Here is a 17917-nt window from a genome sequence, read left to right on the forward strand (position 1 = left end):
AAAGGCAAACTCAGTGGGCAAAGCCTGAGCAGGAGCTGGAAAGCAGCAGAATTCCCACCTTGGAGCTCTCCAGACCTGCTGCAAGCTGGGAAGCTCCTGGAATTCCAGCAGACCTTTAGACCTTTCCCCCTTCCTGGAGCTCTGCTGGATCTGTAGCCCCTGAGTCCATCCCCACCATCAGTCCCACAAACCCCACATAAACAACGTGAAACCACCTCCCCGAGGGTACCAAAGTCCATATTAATAACTAATAAATGATTAATGCACGTGTGCTAACAAACTGCTGCTGCTATTAATCGATTATTAATTATTAATGCGGTGTTTAGAAGGATGTGCCGAAAGTGGAGGGTGCAAAGGCAGCACCTCGAGTCGTGCTGGCAGGAAAATTGGGATTTGTGGGGGTTAAAAGGAATCATATCCACCCCAGAGAGCGCAGATGTGTGCAGGCACACACAGGCAGCCAAATTTTTGGATGGGGCTGGAAAATTGGGCATGTGCCAGGGGAAACTGAGGCACGGGGGGGCACTGCAGTGGGGCTGTGGGCAGGAGCCAGTGAGGAGGGAGAGGGAGGGGGTTTCTCCTCCACAGAGTGACCCTTCCAGTGCCCTCGCCATCCCCCCAGCCCCAGGGCACAGCCTGGCCCCCCCAAGGCCACCCCTGCCCTTGGCACAGCTGCCACCGCTGTCCCCACCATGGGCTCAGCCAGCCCAGGGTCCCCTTGGCCAAAGAGAAAGAGAAGCTGGAAAAAAAGTTGTGAAAACGGTGCCTTGGAGCATCCAGGTGTTCCAAGAGGTTACAGAAAGTCCCAAGTGCTGCCTGGAAAGATCAAACTCAAACTGTTCCGTGGACCAGATCACCCATTCCAACTGCAGGAACTACCAAAAAAAACAGATTTTCTTGGTCCCTCTATATAGTAACACTATTTTGATTGGAAACTCCAAACAGGAGTACGTCCACACTGAAACACGGATATTTTAAACCATTCCATCCACTGGTTTTTGGGGTAAAAACATCATTATTTTAACCTGCCACCCTTGGGAGATGCCACATCCTCGTGAGCTGTACCTGCCATGGGGTAGTGTTATGTTTGCACCAGTTTTATGTTTGAGGGGGACACGAGGACATGTGTCCCCCTCAAAGGGGTCACTGCCCCTCCCCAAATCCCCCCGTGTCCCTTTCCAGGCTCAGTGCCCGCCCTGTCCCCTGCCAGCCCCAGTCCTGGATCTCCCAGAGCTGGGCTGGCACTGGGAGCAAAGCAATGCCTCCATCTGCTGGAGAAACGAGCCCTGGGCTGCTCCAGCCCGGAATTCCATCCACACACAGCCTGGGGACCGGGGGGGCTCCCGGCTCCCTCCCCATCCCACCGGGAGGGGTGGCCTTGGCTGCCAAAATAACCGCGAGGCTGCAGCCCCCACGAGAGCTGCCGCGGGAGGAAGGAGGAAATTGGGGTTTTGCTCTCATTTCCTGCGTTTCGTGGCACAGGGTCGAGGTTACAGGTCCTGCCCGTGCCCGGGGTGTGGGGGCACCGTGGGAGTCAGGGCTGAACCCCCTGCTCCGTTTGGGGGTGAGCTGCAGGATGGAGATGCTGAGAGAGCACCAGGGTGGGTTCAGTGCTCTGAGCTGAGCACGGAGCATCCCCACAGCCCTCGAGGGCTGCTGAGTGATGTCATGGAAAAAAAAAAAGAAAAAAAAAAACAGAAAAAAAATAAAGACAATTAGAAAACTGCCATTTTCCAGCGGCTGTGTTTAAAGATCCTATCTCCCACTGAAAAGAGAAACCAATTTCCTTACAAACCAAAAAGGCTGGAGCTAAGAAAAACTTCCCTGCATCAGTCCCCCAAAATCCAGGGGGGGAAAGGGCTCAGCAGCTCCTGGACCAGTCTGCAAATGCTGTCAGTGCCATCAGGACCATGTCCTGCAGCTGATTTATCCACCTGGAACAGGCAGCAGAACCCACCAAAGGATTCAGGGATGCTCCATTAAATCTGCATTTTGCACAGTCCTGCAAGGGTTGGACACGGGAAAAGAGTGTCCTTGTTAAGGGCTTGGGTGGCTTTTCAACTTGGCATTTTCTCCTTGGCTGGAATAAGACAAATGAGGAATTTCACAGCTAAAATGCAGTTCCTGGCTGTCCCTCTTTCCCTGGCCACTTCTGTCCAGCTTGGCAGGGTCACAGGCATGGCAGGAGTTCTAGAATTTTATTCCTACCATTTTCTGGTGCTTCTTAAAGGTAATTTTATTCGTTAGGGAAAAAACAGTGATGCTTCTAAACAAATTGTCTGTGAGGGTGGGCAGGCCCTGGCACAGGGTGCCCAGAGCAGCTGTGGCTGTCCCTGGATCCCTGGCAGTGCCCAAGGCCAGGCTGGACAGGGCTTGGGGCACCTGGGACAGTGGGAGGTGTCCCTGCCATGGCAGGGGTGGCACTGGGTGGGCTTTGAGGTCCCTTCCAACCCAAACCAGTCTGGGTTGTTGGTGCAACATGGGGTGGATGGTGCAGGTTGTCCCCTCCCAGAGCCCTGCAGCTCCTCCCTGAGCTGGATCCAAGCGTGACTCAGCCCCACAGAGTTCTTTATCAGCTCTCACAGATGGCCTCAGCACCCAGAAACGGCCCCAGCCCCAGCCAACAGCCACAACCCCCCTGGGAAATTCAGAAATAAATACAGGGGGAGGGAGCCATGGGCTCCTGGCACCCCCCAAGTCCCACCCCAGCCCCCAAAGCCCTGCTGAGGCACCTGGATCTGGGGTCCTGCTGTTCTGGGGCTCAAGCAGTGACATTTTCCACTTTCCTCGTGGAAACCCACATTTCCCACATTTCCCATCCCAACCTCGCTGCCCCCCAGGAGAAATCCTGCAGCTGCCTTCCCACAGCACCCACAGTGGCACCACTGATAAATCAAAGAGTGGCTAGAAGGGAGGAAATATTGAAATATTTCAGGTTTAGAGTGTTTAAAAAGTGACTTACTGCTTGAGGGGACAGACACCAATGGGAGGATTTTTTCCAGCTGAGTTGGGTCACTTGGTGCACTTTGAGCATCTGTAAAGCTCTGGGAGGCAAAAGTAAAGGTGTTTTCCAAGGGCTGGGCTCCTCTTGTGCAATGGCTGCAGGAAATCCCAGCAAAAAGACAGATCACAAATAAAGAATATTCTGAGTTGGAAGAGAAGCACAGGGATCACAACTCCAACTCTGACAGGAACTGAACCCACAACCTTGGTCTGTGGAAGAAAATAAAAATATTCCTCCTTGCCAACCCACCCAGAGCAATAACCCGGAGGAAGGGGAATTAATTCTGTGACTTGAGGGGGGTTTGGGGGGAAATCCTCTCCTCAGAGCAGCTGCCACCCTTAAAGCCGTCCTTGGAGCCGTCCAGGAAGAAGGAGCAGCTCGAGGGACACAAACACACAGGTGGCACTGACGGTGATGCAGTGACCACGGTGGGGCCGCAGCGATGCCAGGGGGCTCCGGGGGCTTCTGGGGGGCGAGGCTGAACCCCAACTGAGCCAAACCCCAACTGAGCCAAACCCCAGCTTAGCCAAACCCCAGCTTAGCCAAACCCCAGCTTAGCCAAGCCCCAGCTTCCTTCAGCCAGCCCGAGCAGGTGTTGAAAGCACATCCTGCCCTGCCGAGCACCCCGAGCGCGCCATGGGCAGCACCAGGAGGGGCTGGGATGGGCAGCGGGAGCTGCTGCGGCTCCGGGATGTGGAGCTGGAGCCCCGCGGGACCCCCTCGCTGCCAGGGACACCTCACAGGTACCGGGGGGCTCTGCAAAGGGGCTCAGCACGGCTGCTGCCCCCGCCCAGCGCTTTGTGGGGTCTGGGGGCACTGGGGATGGAGTGGGGGCACCGGCTGGGGTTGCTCAGCTGAACTTGGAACGCTCCAGCAGAACGGGGAGGTTTAGACAAAGCCACCGTGGTTTCGGTATCGCTGGTGGCACCACAGCCAGAGCCCAGCACCAGGACAGGGAAGTGAAACCAGCAGCTCCATCCCAGTGCCCTCCTCCTTTGGGCTCCCTCTGCTCCCTCCCCGTGCCCAGACCCCTGTCCTGTCCCCAGACTTGGCTGGGGGCGTCAAAGGCTTCTCCTGCTCTTGTCCCACACCTCTGCCAGCGTTGTGGCCTCCCTGGGGTCACCCAGCGAGGACCACAGGTGACACATCAGGCCCTGGGCACACACGGGTGTGTCCCGTGCAGGTGGGAACCAGCGCGTGTGGAGCCCTTGGGCCAGCTCCCACACCCAGGATTTCCCAGCGTGGCAACTGGAGTCACTGGGCCACCAAACTCCCCGTGTTTTTCCCCAAAACCGCCCCGCTGAGGCTCCCCAGGCCGCTGCTTCCCCTTTTCTCCGCGTTTTTCCTCCGAGCGGCACCGGGAGCCGTGGGGGTGACGCTGCCTCCGGCTCCGTGCAGGGTCAGCTCTGCATCCCACAGTGCCCCCGGACTGGGCACTGCCATGCCGGACACGCCGGGGGGCTGCCCCCCTCAGCCCCCCAGCTCAGCCCTCATCTACAGCAACGTGGGTGAGTGACCTCCGGACCCCGCTGTGCCCCTGCCTGGCCGAGGTGTCACCTCTGGCAGTGGCACTGCTGTCCCTGTCCTCCCCCGGTGTCACCCCTCGGGCTGGTGTTGGGTGTGGCTTTGGGGCTGGAAATATGTAGGGGGCAAAAACAGCGTGTTGTACTCCCATCCCATCCCATCCCATCCCATCCCATCCCATCCCATCCCATCCCATCCCATCCCATCCCATCCCATCCCATCCCATCCCATCCCATCCCATCCCATCCCATCCCATCCCATTCCATCCCGTCTCCTCTGTCCTGTCACGTCTGTCCCTCCCTCCCCAGGAGAGCTGCGGGCCCACCTCGTTCCCCGCAAGGCCAGCCGAGGGGAAGGCGCCGGGAGACCCCTCCCCCAGCCCGGGCCGGACCCCCTGCCTCCCCCACTGCCCAAAAAGCAGCTCCAGCGAGCCGAGTCCCTCCCGGAGCCGGGACCATCCCAGCACTGCCATGAGGACCTTGAGCCACGGGCTGGCAGCATCCTCTACAGCATCCCCCCAGCCCAGCTGCAGCCCGGGGAGGGGGCTCCCCCGCGGGACGGACCCTCCTGGGCACCCAAGAAGCCCCTGAGCAAGTCCCAAAGCCTGGGGGAGCCGCTGGCCCGAAGCAGCCCCCAGAAAGCCCCCCCAGCCAGCCTGAAGGAGGTGACATTTGGGACAGCGGACAGGGAGCTGGGGCAGCTCCTGGAGAGCCCGGCTGGGGTCTGTGGGGTGGTTTTGGGGTGCCAGGAGGCCTCCCTGGCCCGGCTCTCAGCTCTCATGCAGGAAAAGCTGGTGGGGCCCGAGGAGAGGCAGCAGCTGCTGGAGGCAGAGCTGGTGGGGAAGCGCTGGGCAGCGCTCAGTGTCCTGGAGCCCCAGCCCTGCTGCCAGAGCGGGGACAGCTGGTACTTCAGGGTGGGCTTCACCTTTGAGCACAGCCAGCTGCAGTTTGCAGCCAAGGTAAGGGGGAATCGGGGTGAGAGGCCTGGGTGGTGCAGAGGGAGCCAGCAGACCCAGGAGCGTTGGCTTTTCCACAGAACACGACACTGGGGCCACTTCCCCTTCCTGCAGCCACTTCTGCATTTGCTGGATGACACGGTGCTGGCAGGGGCTCGGTGATGAGGGTGACAGTTCCCCTGGGGCCAAAGGACACGTCAAAATCGCCCTTGCTGTGGGACACGTCCTGCTAACTCAGCCAGAGGGGCCAGCACGGGCAAAGGAGAGGCTGGAGCAGAGCTGGCTGCCCAGGAGAGCAGGATGAGAGCCCAGCCCATCGGGGGGCTGCCCCACCCCTCATGTCCCAGCTCTTGCTCAAAGCCATCCTGGCTCCACTCTGGGGTTCAGAGGGTGCAGGGGGACCCCAGCACCACATGTGGGTCACAGCAGGGCTGGTGGCCCTGAGCTGGCAGGGTGGCCCAGCCCAGAACAAGGCTCTGTCCTTGCACAGCTGGCCCTGTCCTGTGTGTCCCTGCAGGTCCCCAAGCCGTGCTGCTCCAGCCTGGGGGTGCAGAGCTCCCTGGGGACACACTGCAGCATCCAGCGCCTGCTCGGCCGCTTCACCGACCGCCTCCCTCGGGAGCTGGTGCTCCCAGGAATCCCTGGAACACAGAGGCAGGGCCCTTCCAGAGAGGAAGCAGCCTGTCCTGCGCCCCAGCCCGTCCTGCAGGTGCTCCTTTGTGCCGAGGTTCCTCAGCAGACCCTGGCAGATTTTGTGAAGGGCTCCCACGCTCTGCACAGGACCAGCCCCGGGCACTACGAGCGCCTGGGCTGCCTCCTCCTCCTGCAGCTCTGCATGGGGCTGGAGCACCTCCGGGGGCAGAACGTGGCCCAGGGGGACCTGTGCCCCGAGAACCTGCTGCTGGTGCAGTGCCCATGTCCCCCCCAGAGCCAGAAGGAGCCGCTGGGACTGTCCCTCCCACGGCTGCTCATCAGCAGCTTCTTCAAGGTGCAAGAGAAGCAAAGCCCCTGTTCCAGCAGCCAGGAGCAGGACTGGAGCCAGGCTCTCTCTGCGCCCTCCCCTCCAGCAGCAGCTGAGCTGAACGTGGGCAGGCTGATCTATCAGATCTTGCACGTGGACATCTCCCTGGAGAACATTTTGGGCTTCAGAAGCAAAAGGCTTCCCGAAATCCCCTCGCTGTCCATCTACTCGGCGGGACTGAAGCGCTTGGCCACGCTGCTCCTGCACAGGGATCCTCAGCAGAGGGTGTCCATCGAGCAGGCCAGGGGCATCCTGCAGGTGCTGCTCTGGGGGCCACGCCAGGAGCTCTTTGCCAGGAGCAGGAAGAGCCTCGAGCTGCTCCGGAGCTGGCTGCAGGTCAAGAGGGCTCTGCTGCTCCTGAGGTTTGCAGAGAACTCAGCTGGGGCCAGGGCCAGCCCCGGCCTGGAGGAGTGGCTGTGCTGCCAGTACTTCCAGGGGGTCACTGAACACACCCTTTACCAGGTCACCCAGGTTCTCTATGCTCCCTAAACCAAGCTCCAGTACAGCCTACCCAAAGGTCTCCTCAAAGCCAAGAGCTCACGAGGGCCCGGCCAAACCTGTCCCTGCCCATGGCAGGGGAGTTGAAACTAAATTATTTTTAGGGTCTTTTCATAGAATCATTCCAGTTCCTAAGAAATCCCACCAGGTCTTTGCTGGGAAAGCTCTACAAACCTAAACCCACTCCCCCCATAGCACGTAGATGATGAAGTGTGTAAAACCATTGAGTGTGGGTTTATACCCTCAAACAATTTTTGCTTGATACTCTGTAAGTCTGGTTTATCAGAACACCTGAGGAAAGGAAGCTGGATGGGAGCCCCAGGCACCAATTTAGTGGCTGATAATCCCAAGTAAAGTTTATGGGGTTCAGACTTTGAACAAAACCCCCTCAGAGCGTTTTTGCTGTTTTAAATGATACTCAAAGCCACCCATCACAGCTCACCCTTCTCAGCAGAGGAGAAACAACAGGTCCTTCAGCCTGTGCTTCCCAGAGACAATTTGTGGCACAGTCACTAATAAAAATGACATTTTAAAGGGAAAAATACAGCTTCAATAAAACCTGGAGCCAAGCTTCTCAAACACTGGTCCTTTACGTGCTTCTCTGCCAGCATTACACAGTCCAGGGATGGATCCAGAGGGGAACACAAAGCCAAACTGCCCTTCCCAGTGGTGATTACCCAGGACAGCCTCCATGGGCTCTAGTGAACAGCTCAGGTGAGTTCATGGGCACCAAGGCAGGGCTGTGGCATCTGCTCCTTGCTGTGAAACACCTGGCAGCACGTGGGACCTGGACTCAGTCCCCAAATCCACACGGATGTCGAGGGACCAGAATGGTGAAGGTCATTTCAATTATTCCTCAGCAATTACTAATCCACTCACAGCCATCCAGGCTGGCTGTCAGGAGAAATTCCTTCACTGAAAGAGTGATCAGGCATCAGCACAGGGCAGTGCTGGAGTCACCATCCCTGGAAATGTCCCAACAATGTGTGGTGTGGCACTTGGGGACATGGTTTAGCGGTGATGGGGTAATGGTTGGACTCGATGGTCTCAGGAGGCTTTTCCAAACTTTTCCATGATTCAGTGACTCCATCACCTGCCAGCAGCAGGGCTGTGCCCACAGTGGGACAGAGCCTCCCCAAGTCTGCTGTGCCCATGGGGCAGTCACCAGAGCCTGGGGCATTGCTGGAGTGGGGAGAATTCCTCCTAGGAGTCCCTGAGCTCCAAGAAAAAAAAACAAACCAGAGCTGGGGCCCTGCAGAGAGCAGCTCAGTCCCAGCTCCAGGGTTGGTTTGCTCCCACCTGGAGCAGCACCCAAATGCCCCAGTGCAGCCTCCCTGCCCAGGCTGGAGCCCATCAGCCCTGGCACAGGCACTGCCAGGCACAGAGATTGGGTTCAGACCTCATTCCAGGCGCCCCGGAGAGCCCGGCCCTGCTGTCCCAGGCTCTCCTGCAGTGTTTGCCGTGGCTCCCAGAGGGCAGTAAAGGCCAGGGCACAGCCCCTCATCCGGAGAGACAAAGCCAAACCCGCTCCCGTGGCTCCTGCCCAGCCCCAGGCCGGCAGCTCCAAGGATCCACAGCCGCCCAGTTCTGGTTTCCAGCGTGGGTGACCCCCTCCCCTTCTGCCAGGAGCATCCAAAGTCACCAAAACCATCCCTTGGAGGCAGGACCAGGCACATTCCACACTCCTGTTGCTGTGGAGAGCAGAACATGGCACAGGTACCACGTCACAGAGAAAAACAGGGATTTTTCCAGATAACAGCAGAAGTTCAGCCCTGTGCCAGCCTGTTGAGCAAAACAAGGACACCTTCCCTTGGTCATGCCACCACCATGAAATTCTGGAATATCCTGAGCAAGGAGGGACCCGCAGGGATCATCAGCGCAGCCCCTGTCCCTGCCCAGACCCCCCAACACCCCCAAGAGCGCTGTCCAAACGCTCCTGCAGCTCTGGCAGCCTCGGGGCCGGGACCATTCCCTGGGGAGCCTGGGCAGTGCCAGCACCCTCGGGGGGAAGAACCTTTCCCTGAGCTCCATGCCAAACCTCCCCCAGCTCAGCTCCATGCAGTTTCTCAGAGCCCTGTCACTGGCCTTCCAAAAAATCCCTCCAGGATGAGCACAAATGTAGGGCCATGAGAGAATTGGGAAGAGCAAATTAAAGAGCCCATCAAGAGCCCCCAGTTTGCACCACACCACTGCTCACACAGCCCCAGGTTACTCTGTGCTGTATCTCCAAGGAGTTCCAGGGGCTATTTCAGTGTATTCCATGGGATTCCAACACTGCTGAGCCCAGGGATGGGCTGTGGGGGAAACTTTAGGGCCTTACACACACATTTCACAGCACTCAGACTTCTACTCACACCCAGCAGAACCTGGTGAAATAAACCCATGCCAGGGATTCCCTGTTCCAAGGTTTTATAGAGGAAAGATTCATCAGCTCCAACAGTGCCAAACAAGCCTGCAAGCACTGAAAAACATGGAAATCATTCACCTTAAAGCTCAGCCCCTTTGGAGACTTGTAACTTCAGTTCAAGGTTGTTAATTCCAGCATTACAAGGAGCCCCTTTGCCCTTCTGCTCACCATCCTGCACACCAGGGGGTTCCCAGCACAGCCCCCTCCTCACCCTTCAACCACAAACCCCAAGAAACCTGCCCAGCCTCAATGACATTGAGCTGCAGGAGCACCACAAACCTTCCCAGCTCACAGCCAGAATTCCTGGAGTCACCTGCACACACTGGAAAGGCTGCACTCTTAGGGGAACACTGAAATTCCAGGTATTTAAGTTGCATATTTGGTATTTAAAGCAGCCATGGGTTGAGCTGATCACATTCCACTTGAGACTTCCCAACCAAATCACACCTTGGATATCCTACAAAACACTGGCAGAGCAGGCAAGCACTGGTCCTAATTAGCACGCCTGCTAATTACTCACTAAAAGTAGACTTTTCCAGGATTGCTGGATTATTCCAAGCCCTGTCAGAGCACACCCACGAGTTCCAGTCAAGCAAAGAACAAGCAAAGCCTTTCCACACCTGCAACTTTTAATGGTTGGGGCAGTTCCAGAGCCACCTCTTCAAGAGTGCAAGTCTTTAAACAGCTTAAAACCAGCAATAAAAAGTAAAATATAAATTTTTATTTAGAATTAAAGCAAATACTTCAGTATCACAAACACAATATTAAACTTCAAGAAATATACTGCTAAATTTGGAGGGAGCATTTATTTTTGCACAACCACAACATGCGCACAAAATCCAGAGAAAGATGTGGAGTCTGAAATTTTCAACATCTCACCACCAAAGCAGCTGGGTCACACAAGGTTTCGTACAGGAGTTAAGATAGACTGGAATAAGATGTTGACAAAATTTCTACAGAATCATCTTTATAGACAACAAGAAAGCTCTAAAGAGGCAAACATTGCAATCTAGTCTTCTTCTGCTGAGTCTCTCTCAAACGTGTAGGCCATGAAGCAAGCATCTGGTCTCTTGGGGACAAGGGGATGCCCTGGTCTCACAATCTCAAAGCCCAAAAAGCTGAAAGTACGGAGCAGTGCAGCTAGAAAATAAAGCAGGAGACAGGTTTCACCCATGGGATACTGAAAAAAAAAAAATTCCACCAAAAGGTATTTTGTGTCTCTGGAGGCGCAGGGAACACCCACCTCTGTCATCTCTGTTCTTGTGGAAACAGATGAACACGTGCTCAACTCGGAGCTGTTCTTCAGCAAACTCGAGAAGAACTGCAAAACTGCAAGAGAAACACCAGGGGCTCAGTGCCTGTGGAACAGGGAATGTCCTGGGATGGGAGGGACCACAGGGATCAGCCAGGCCAACTCCTGGCCCTGCACAGGCACCCCAACAACCCCACCCTGAGCATTGTTTGAACAATCCCAGAGTTCTGGCAGCAAGTGCTCTTTCAGAGAGAGTTAGCAAGGCCCTGAGAGCCAATCCACACAGGAATTCCTAGTGAAGAGGCACAGGCTGGAGCCTCACACCAGCAGATCCCTGAACCCCAGGCAGAACTCAAGGGCAGACTCCTCAGTGGCACATAAAAAGCTGAAGGAACTGCAGTGATGGACTGGAAGCAGCCTGGAAATCTCAGTGCCTGAAATCCCAGACTTTGGGCTGGTTCTCCCTGAGACCAGGCTCACAAGAGAGCCTCAAGAACTAAAACTAAACATTCAAACTACTAAGAGCAAAGTGTTCTCCCACTGCCCTGAGAGACCTCGTGCTAACCCACAGCCAAGTTTTCCCTGACCCACCTGTCCTTGCTCCCCTCAGGCAGAGCACCACTGGGAATTTCAATGTAGAGGTTGTTGTTGTTCAGCACTGCTCTCCAACTGATGTGTTTGGCATCTGTAAGCCTTGACTGGACATTGAGAATTCTTGTCCTGTTGTTAGGTGTTAGTTCTTCTGTGACATTCAGCCGATTATCCTGCAGCAGGGAGAAGGACAGAATTATTTTCCTGTTCATTTCCAGAGGAGGGAGTGAGGCAGGGAATGCTGCCAAGCTCACCACGAGCTGTTTGCACCTCGTACTCACCGAATAAAATAAATTAGCTGAAAGATTGTGATCCCTCTGACTATTCCCTCGCCCACCTGGGATCTTCAGGGGTGGGTGAGGGACATCAGGAGCACCACCGAGGCCCCGGACCCAGGTTACTACAGCAATTGAAGGGAACCCTGGAACTGCAAAGGGAGCATGGTTACACAGGCAGGAAGGCTTGGAAAAAAACCTGGGACTTCCAGGATTTAAAGAGTGTTAATACACCAAAACCTAGGCCAAAGGACTCCTCCCTCTGCAAGGGGGAGGACAAAGGAAGCTCCACACCAGGGACAGTGCCCAGGGAGCTGCCACTGCAGTATTTTGAGTGAAAACTCAGGTTGAGTGAGCCAGGTGTGTTTCTGTGCCAGGGCAGGCCTGCTCTGACCTCAGGAGAAGCAGCTTTCTGCAGGAATGTGCTTTTTTCTGCCCTCCTTGCTCTGAGGCAGCACAAATCCCCAGCCCAGCAAGGCAGGGATCACTTTTCCCTGGGATATTTCCCAGACCTTCCCAGAGAATCATCTCCACCTCCAGTGTGGCCGAGGCCACACCTGAACCTCTGCAAAACCTCCAAAAACACCTCCAAAGCTCTTCCCACTGAACTCCTCAGAGCGATTCCACAACGCTCAGCACTCGAGGAGAAAAACCTCATATTTCTGAAGATGTGAGGAAGATTTTTAAGTTTCTCCCCATCCTTTCCAAGGCTGTTTCACTCCTCCCGAGGCAGAGCAGCGCTGGCCCCTCCCTCTGCACCATCCTTCACCCGCAGGCTCCACTCTTGAGTTGCGTCATCTCAGCAGATGCAGCAATCGAGGCCCTTGGGGGAATTTTCACAATCGTCCTGTCTCCGGGTGCCAGCAGCAGCCACTGCAGCCATTTGCAAATCCGAATAAACAGCTACAAAATAATCCACCATTTTGCACCCGAGTTGCGGGGTTTGGATTGGTTTGGGGGGTTTTATTTCTTTTTTTTTGTTTGTTTTGTTGTTTTTTTAATGAGCTTGTAACTTGTGATGAATAATCCGTATTAGAAAGGCTGGGAATGGGCAAAGAGATTAAATATTATGTGCTGGAAGGTAAATTATATTTTAATATCAAGCCAGGGTAACAACTGCGAAGTTTTATTAAAAATGCAAAATCTGCGCTGACTGTATGCGTTATTTTAATTAAATGAGTATCCAACCCATTATTTTAAGCTCTTTGAAAGAGATGTTTTTCTTTAGTACTAACATTATTTATTTTTATCTGAGAATGACTGTGAACTGCACATTTATAATTTCCCTTACAAATAAACCTCAAAAAACCTCTTCCAAAGATGTAGTGTGGCAATATTCAATAATTTCACCTTTCTGCCCCAAAAAGTGCAGAAGGAAGGCTTGCAACCATAAATATGTTTTAGCGATGTTTACATGCTCTTAGGGAGGAAAAAAACAATCTTTAGCCCGCAGTTAAACAGAAAAACGGTTAAAGAACTCCTTCCACAGTCCACACACGAGGTGGAAAGGGCAAACTGATGTCCCGACCATCCACTGCTCCACGCCAGCCACCTTAATTCAGGTATTTTCTTTCTTCCTGTGAGGGGTGTTTAATCTTTCGGCTGCGTTTTTAACCAACAGCTCTCGTAACACTCTTACCCTCGATTAGTTTTGCGGAGTATCCACGGTTACATAAGGGGATAACAGCCTCCAATCCTTCGATATCTTTCCTTAATTGCTGTTTTCCCCTCGGGCCCCCTCCAGCCCTGCCCGGAGCCTCTCCCAGCCCGGGGGTGCCCTCGGGGGGGGGTCCCTCCCAGGGCCGGGACAGCGCCGGGGCCTCAAAAATCACCTTTTTGTGTGTTTTTTCCACCCTCCCCGACCGCCTTTCCCCGCGCAGCGGGGCCAGGCCGCCCCTCCCCCGCTGGCCACGCAGCGTCCCCCGCCCCTCTGCGGCCACCAGGGAGGCGACAGCGAGGACGAGGAAGAGGAAGGAGGCAGCGAGGGCCCAGAGGTGCGAGGCTGAGGGAGGCCGCGGCGCCTCACCTGCTCTGTCCGGTACTGAGGCTCAGCACAGCGGGCATGATGGTGCTTTTATTCCCCTCTTTCTCTCTAGCGAAGCAGTGGCTGTTGAGTATCCGTTGCAGGGAGGATTTCACCATCCGGCCGCTCTGGTCCGAACCCCGAAACCCTCCGCCGCCTCCGCCCCCCGCTCCCCAGGCGCTGCTTACACAAAATGGCCCCGCGGCCCCACTGCCTCCTAATATACCTTTCCTCTGCCACGCCCCCAGAGAGACCACGCCCCTCAGCGCGCGCCACTCCCTCGCGCTGGGAGACGGCTTCTATTGGGCAGTTTGGGTGTCTGTTAGATTATCTCGCTTTCTATTGGCTAAACAGAGCGCGGAGGGCGGGATATTGGCTAGGGGGGTGCCGCGCGGGAGGAGGGGGGGAGCGGCGCGCGATTGGCTGCGCGCGGCGCGGGCGGGGCGGGGCCTGGCGGGGCAGCGGGCGGCGCGCGCCCCGCGAGCCCTCACTGCCCTCGGAGCCGCCGGTTCGAGTCCCGCGGCCGCGCCCCGCCCGGCTGAGGTAACCGGGGGGGCCGGGGGAGGAGCGCGGTGTGAGGGAGCACAGGGAGGGAGAGACGTGAGGAGTCGTGGAAAAACACGGGTGGATGCGCAGGGTGCAGCCCTGGGGCTGGAAGCGGCGGAGGGGCGGCCGCAGGACCACCTGTGGGACGGCAGCCCGCCCTCACGGAGCTGGGTGCTGAGGGAAACTTTGAGTTAAAAACTAATAATAAACCCACCGCAAGTAGCGGGGTGGTTCCCTGAAAAGTCAGGGTGGGGGTTGTGAGCTGGTTTTGTCGGGGGTCCCCTCTGGCCTCACTGTGGTTTAGGGATTTATAGGGAAATAGGGATGGGGAGGAGTTGGTTTGTGGATTTGGAATGGAATAAGGATGGGAAAGAGTTGGTTAATGGATTTATAAGGGAACAGGGATGGGGAATAGTTAGGTCAAGGATTTATAGGGGAATAGGGATGGGTAACAGTTGGTTTATGGGTTTATAGTAGAAAAGGGATAAGGAGTGGATGGTTTATGGATTGATTTGGGAATAGGGATGGGGAATGGTTGATTCGTGGATTTATAGTGAAATAGGGATGAGGACAGATGGGTTCATGGATTTATAGTGAAATAGGGAAGAGGAAGGGTTGGTTTATGGATTTATAAAGGAATAGGCATGAGGAATGGGGAATTGATTTATTGGGGAATGGGAATGGGGAATGGTGGATTTAGAGGGGAATAGGGATGGCGAATGGTTGGATTGTGGATTTATAGAGGAATAAGGATGGGGAACAGTTGGTTAATGGATCAGTCAGGGACTAGAGATAGGGAATGGTTGACAGTGATGATCTTTTAGGCTAAAAAGGCTTTTTTGCTGTGTCTTCATGAAGAAGTGGGTAAAATCTGGTTATTTACACAGCAGAAGTTGGGCTTATCCCTGTAACAGCCAACCCATGCCCTCTGCTTTCCATCTCCTGCCAGGGGCTTGGAAATCTGAGGCTTGGGGGTGTGGTTGGGTCTTTCTGCAGTCCCACGACAAGAACAGTCTGGAGGAAAGGATGGGAATTTGGAAACGGGACACCCCCACTGCTCTTCTGGATGGGACTGATGGAAACACAGCTTCATGCCTTGGGGGTGAGGGTCAGCCTTCAAAATCCATCTTAAAGCAGGAAATGGGCACAAAAGTAGGTCGTCATTCCCTTGGGTTTGGGAACCAAATCTTTGGTTGAGCTATTTCTGCTAGTTTCAGCCTGAAAACCAAGGCAGAGGCACATACAGGGCACATCCTGAGCTATGGATTTTATCCTGTATGGAAAGAGAGCTCAAAATAAAGGTGCAAGTGATGGTGTTTGTAGGCAGGGATGTCTTGTAAGTTAAATGGGGAAAGGTGTTTCTAGAACCAAATAAAACTGCTAAAGAGACATTGTAATGGTTTTAAAAAATCAGTTTTCCATTAAAAAAACTTGTAGATGGCTGCATTCCTTTTTTTCTTCATCAACTCGTGCCACAACATACCTGTTTTATTGCCTGCAGCTACCAGAGCTGCATTTGGCTGCTTCTGAGGGGCTTTTATTACTACCTTATTTTTATTTGCTTGAAAATATCTTCATCCAGGAGCTCTGAGCACAATGGATTGATCAGCTCCACTTTGCAGAGGGATCATTGTCTAAAATCTCCACCCACCTTTTGTGTCCCAAAGCTGCTGGGATAACTCAGGATGGAACAAAATGTCAAATAAAAAAGTGCCAAAATAAAAGAGTGTTTGCTCTCCTGCAGCTCAGAGGAGAAGCCTGGCCTGGCCAGCAGCCAGGGAAAAAATCTGGGAGTCCTGGAAAGTAAAAGGGATGAGAAGAAAGTCCTTTTCCTGCTGCAGGCATCTGTCCTTAGCTCCCAGAACACGACATAAACGGAGCTTGTGCTCACCTCACCCTCGAGGGCGTTGATTTATGGAGGGGAAACTCTTCTGTTTAATGCATTGCCCAGAGTCCAGCCTGAAACAATGGGATAGCTGCAATTCCGGAATATCCGGACCACACAGAACACAGCAGAGGGGATTTAGCAATTCCTGGTTTGTGTGTTGTGTTAGGAAGGTTTTCCTGCTGGGGGCTGAAGGTGTCAGGGGGTGGAAGGGCCAAGTTAGCATTCGGTGATAGATTTCATTATTTCCAATAATGGCATTTATTATTCCTGTGGTAATCCTGTAGTAACTCCTTATAATGGCTCTGTGTGAGTGGAATCAGCGCCGCAGCTGTTTCCTCTTCCCTGAGAACAGCTTTGCCCTTCGAATCCCTGTCACCTCCATGGTCCATCACTCCATTTCACAGCTGAGTGCCTGGAGAGCTCCAGGAGCTCTGCAAGAGCCCAGCCAACCTGTGCTGGGTTTGTGTTAAACACCACGGGGGATTAGTTCCAGCTGCAGTTTTGCTGAGATAGCCCAACTTCCACTTTAGCATGGACACTGATTCAGAAATCCTCACACAGAAGCCTCTGACTCACAATTTCAGGATTAGGCTGAGAGATGTTGCCATCCCCAGCTGGTTTTTGCCATGACTGCCCCTCCTGTGGCAGGGTAACTCTCCAGCTGAACCAGCCAAGTGCCCTCAGCCGCTCCTCAGACCTTCCCCAGCTCCGTGTCCCTCCTTGGGACACTCTCCAGCAGCTTTGGATCCTTCTTTATTTATTTATTACATCGCATTTTTACAGCCATTGCAAACAGAGAATCTCATCCATCACCTTCATCCCAAATCCTGTGCAGGTGTTCTCAAACACACAAAGTCCTCCTCATTCCATCTACCACAGCCTTCCCCTCTCCAACAAGTGCATTTCCAAGGACTCTCCCAGTCCCACAGCCAGGAGCTGCTGTCAGTTCTCAGCTGCTGAGGGATCTCTCCAGAGAGCCCCAGCAGGTCCCAGTTGCTCTGTGCTCTTACCCCAAGCAGGTCACAGCAACTGGGCTGCCTGAAACCTCCTGGGAAAGAATCTTGTACAGCCCGAGTTACTCAATAACCAGAGCAGTTACTGAGGAAAGGACAGAAGAACCAACAAACTGATCTCTGTTAGGGATCTAAGTTGAAATTGTTTCAGGCTGAGAAAAGCCAAGGTGTTGATTTTCCAAGATTCTCCTTTCTTAGTTTGTTTCCTTCCACTTTTTACCCTCTTTTCACAAAAGAGGTCTCAAACAATAGCTCAACTCACCAGTCAGTGATTCTTTGTCAAGCTTTTATGGGTTTTACTTTGTGAAATAGCCTGAAAGATGAATTTATGGCAGCACAGGAAGTAAAGCAGATCAAAACCTGTTGTTTTTATTAGAGCAAGAAATGGGTGTGGGATAAGTAACTGTCTTCCCTCTTCCCTGTGTTTTCAGGTGTGCAAGTGTTTGTGATCAGATAACACAAGATCAGTGCTTAGAAAGATGTTCAGGAGCTGAAACACTCACAAATCTAAGGTTCTGAAATCCTGCACGTTGGAACCACAGCTCTGTAACATCATTTATTCCAAGAAGGAAAGATAAACCCTTCTGTCATTCAGGTGATTAAAGCAGGATTAAATCACTCAGCTGCAAAAACTGCTGCTTCTGCCTGGTTTTCTGCCACTGCTGGAGCTGAGGCTGCTCCTGCATCCGTGTTCTAGAGGAGCAGCAAAGCTCCAGGGAGGGGGAATGGGACAAAAATCCTTTGTGAGGAGTAGCAGAAAGCCCTGTGTGTTCTGTGCTTTGCTGCATCACGCTCTCAGGGCTCTCCTGGAAGGTGGAAATGGATGTTTGTGGCATTTAGCAGCATCAGGGGAATTCATCCTGCTCCAATTTGCTGACGAGGGAAGAACATGAGAGAAAAACATGAGCTCCCTTCCAAAG

General features: G+C 54.1%; 3 protein-coding genes across 5 annotated transcripts in view; 2 read left to right on the forward strand and 1 right to left on the reverse strand.

Annotated features, from left to right (window-relative positions):
* The first annotated feature begins 3576 nt into the window (after positions 1–3576).
* PEAK3 (PEAK family member 3) lies at positions 3577–7581 on the forward strand. Its single transcript, XM_012571199.5, has 3 exons — positions 3577–4512; positions 4837–5486; positions 6001–7581. Exons 1-3 carry the CDS (start codon positions 4446–4448, stop codon positions 6991–6993), a joined length of 1710 nt encoding a protein of 569 aa, XP_012426653.4. The 5' UTR covers positions 3577–4445; the 3' UTR covers positions 6994–7581.
* Positions 7582–10017: 2436 nt separating this feature from the next.
* Positions 10018–13748, reverse strand: OAZ1 (ornithine decarboxylase antizyme 1). The gene is given in 5 exon segments (NM_001172764.1): positions 10018–10549; positions 10653–10738; positions 11253–11425; positions 11534–11679; positions 13554–13748. Coding segments are annotated over 5 exon segments (651 nt in total). The 5' UTR covers positions 13670–13748; the 3' UTR covers positions 10018–10418.
* A 229-nt stretch (positions 13749–13977) lies between these two features.
* Positions 13978–17917, forward strand: part of JSRP1 (junctional sarcoplasmic reticulum protein 1) — a 33282-nt gene continuing 29342 nt past the window's right edge. For all 3 annotated transcript variants that reach the window (XM_072919438.1, XM_072919440.1, XM_072919437.1), the window contains exon 1: positions 13978–14093. The gene's annotated coding sequence lies outside the window, so the exon portion shown is untranslated. The remainder of the gene's footprint in view (positions 14094–17917) is intronic.

The sequence above is a fragment of the Taeniopygia guttata genome, chromosome 28, assembly GCF_048771995.1.
Source record: "Taeniopygia guttata chromosome 28, bTaeGut7.mat, whole genome shotgun sequence".
Classification (NCBI taxonomy): Eukaryota; Metazoa; Chordata; class Aves; order Passeriformes; family Estrildidae; genus Taeniopygia; species Taeniopygia guttata.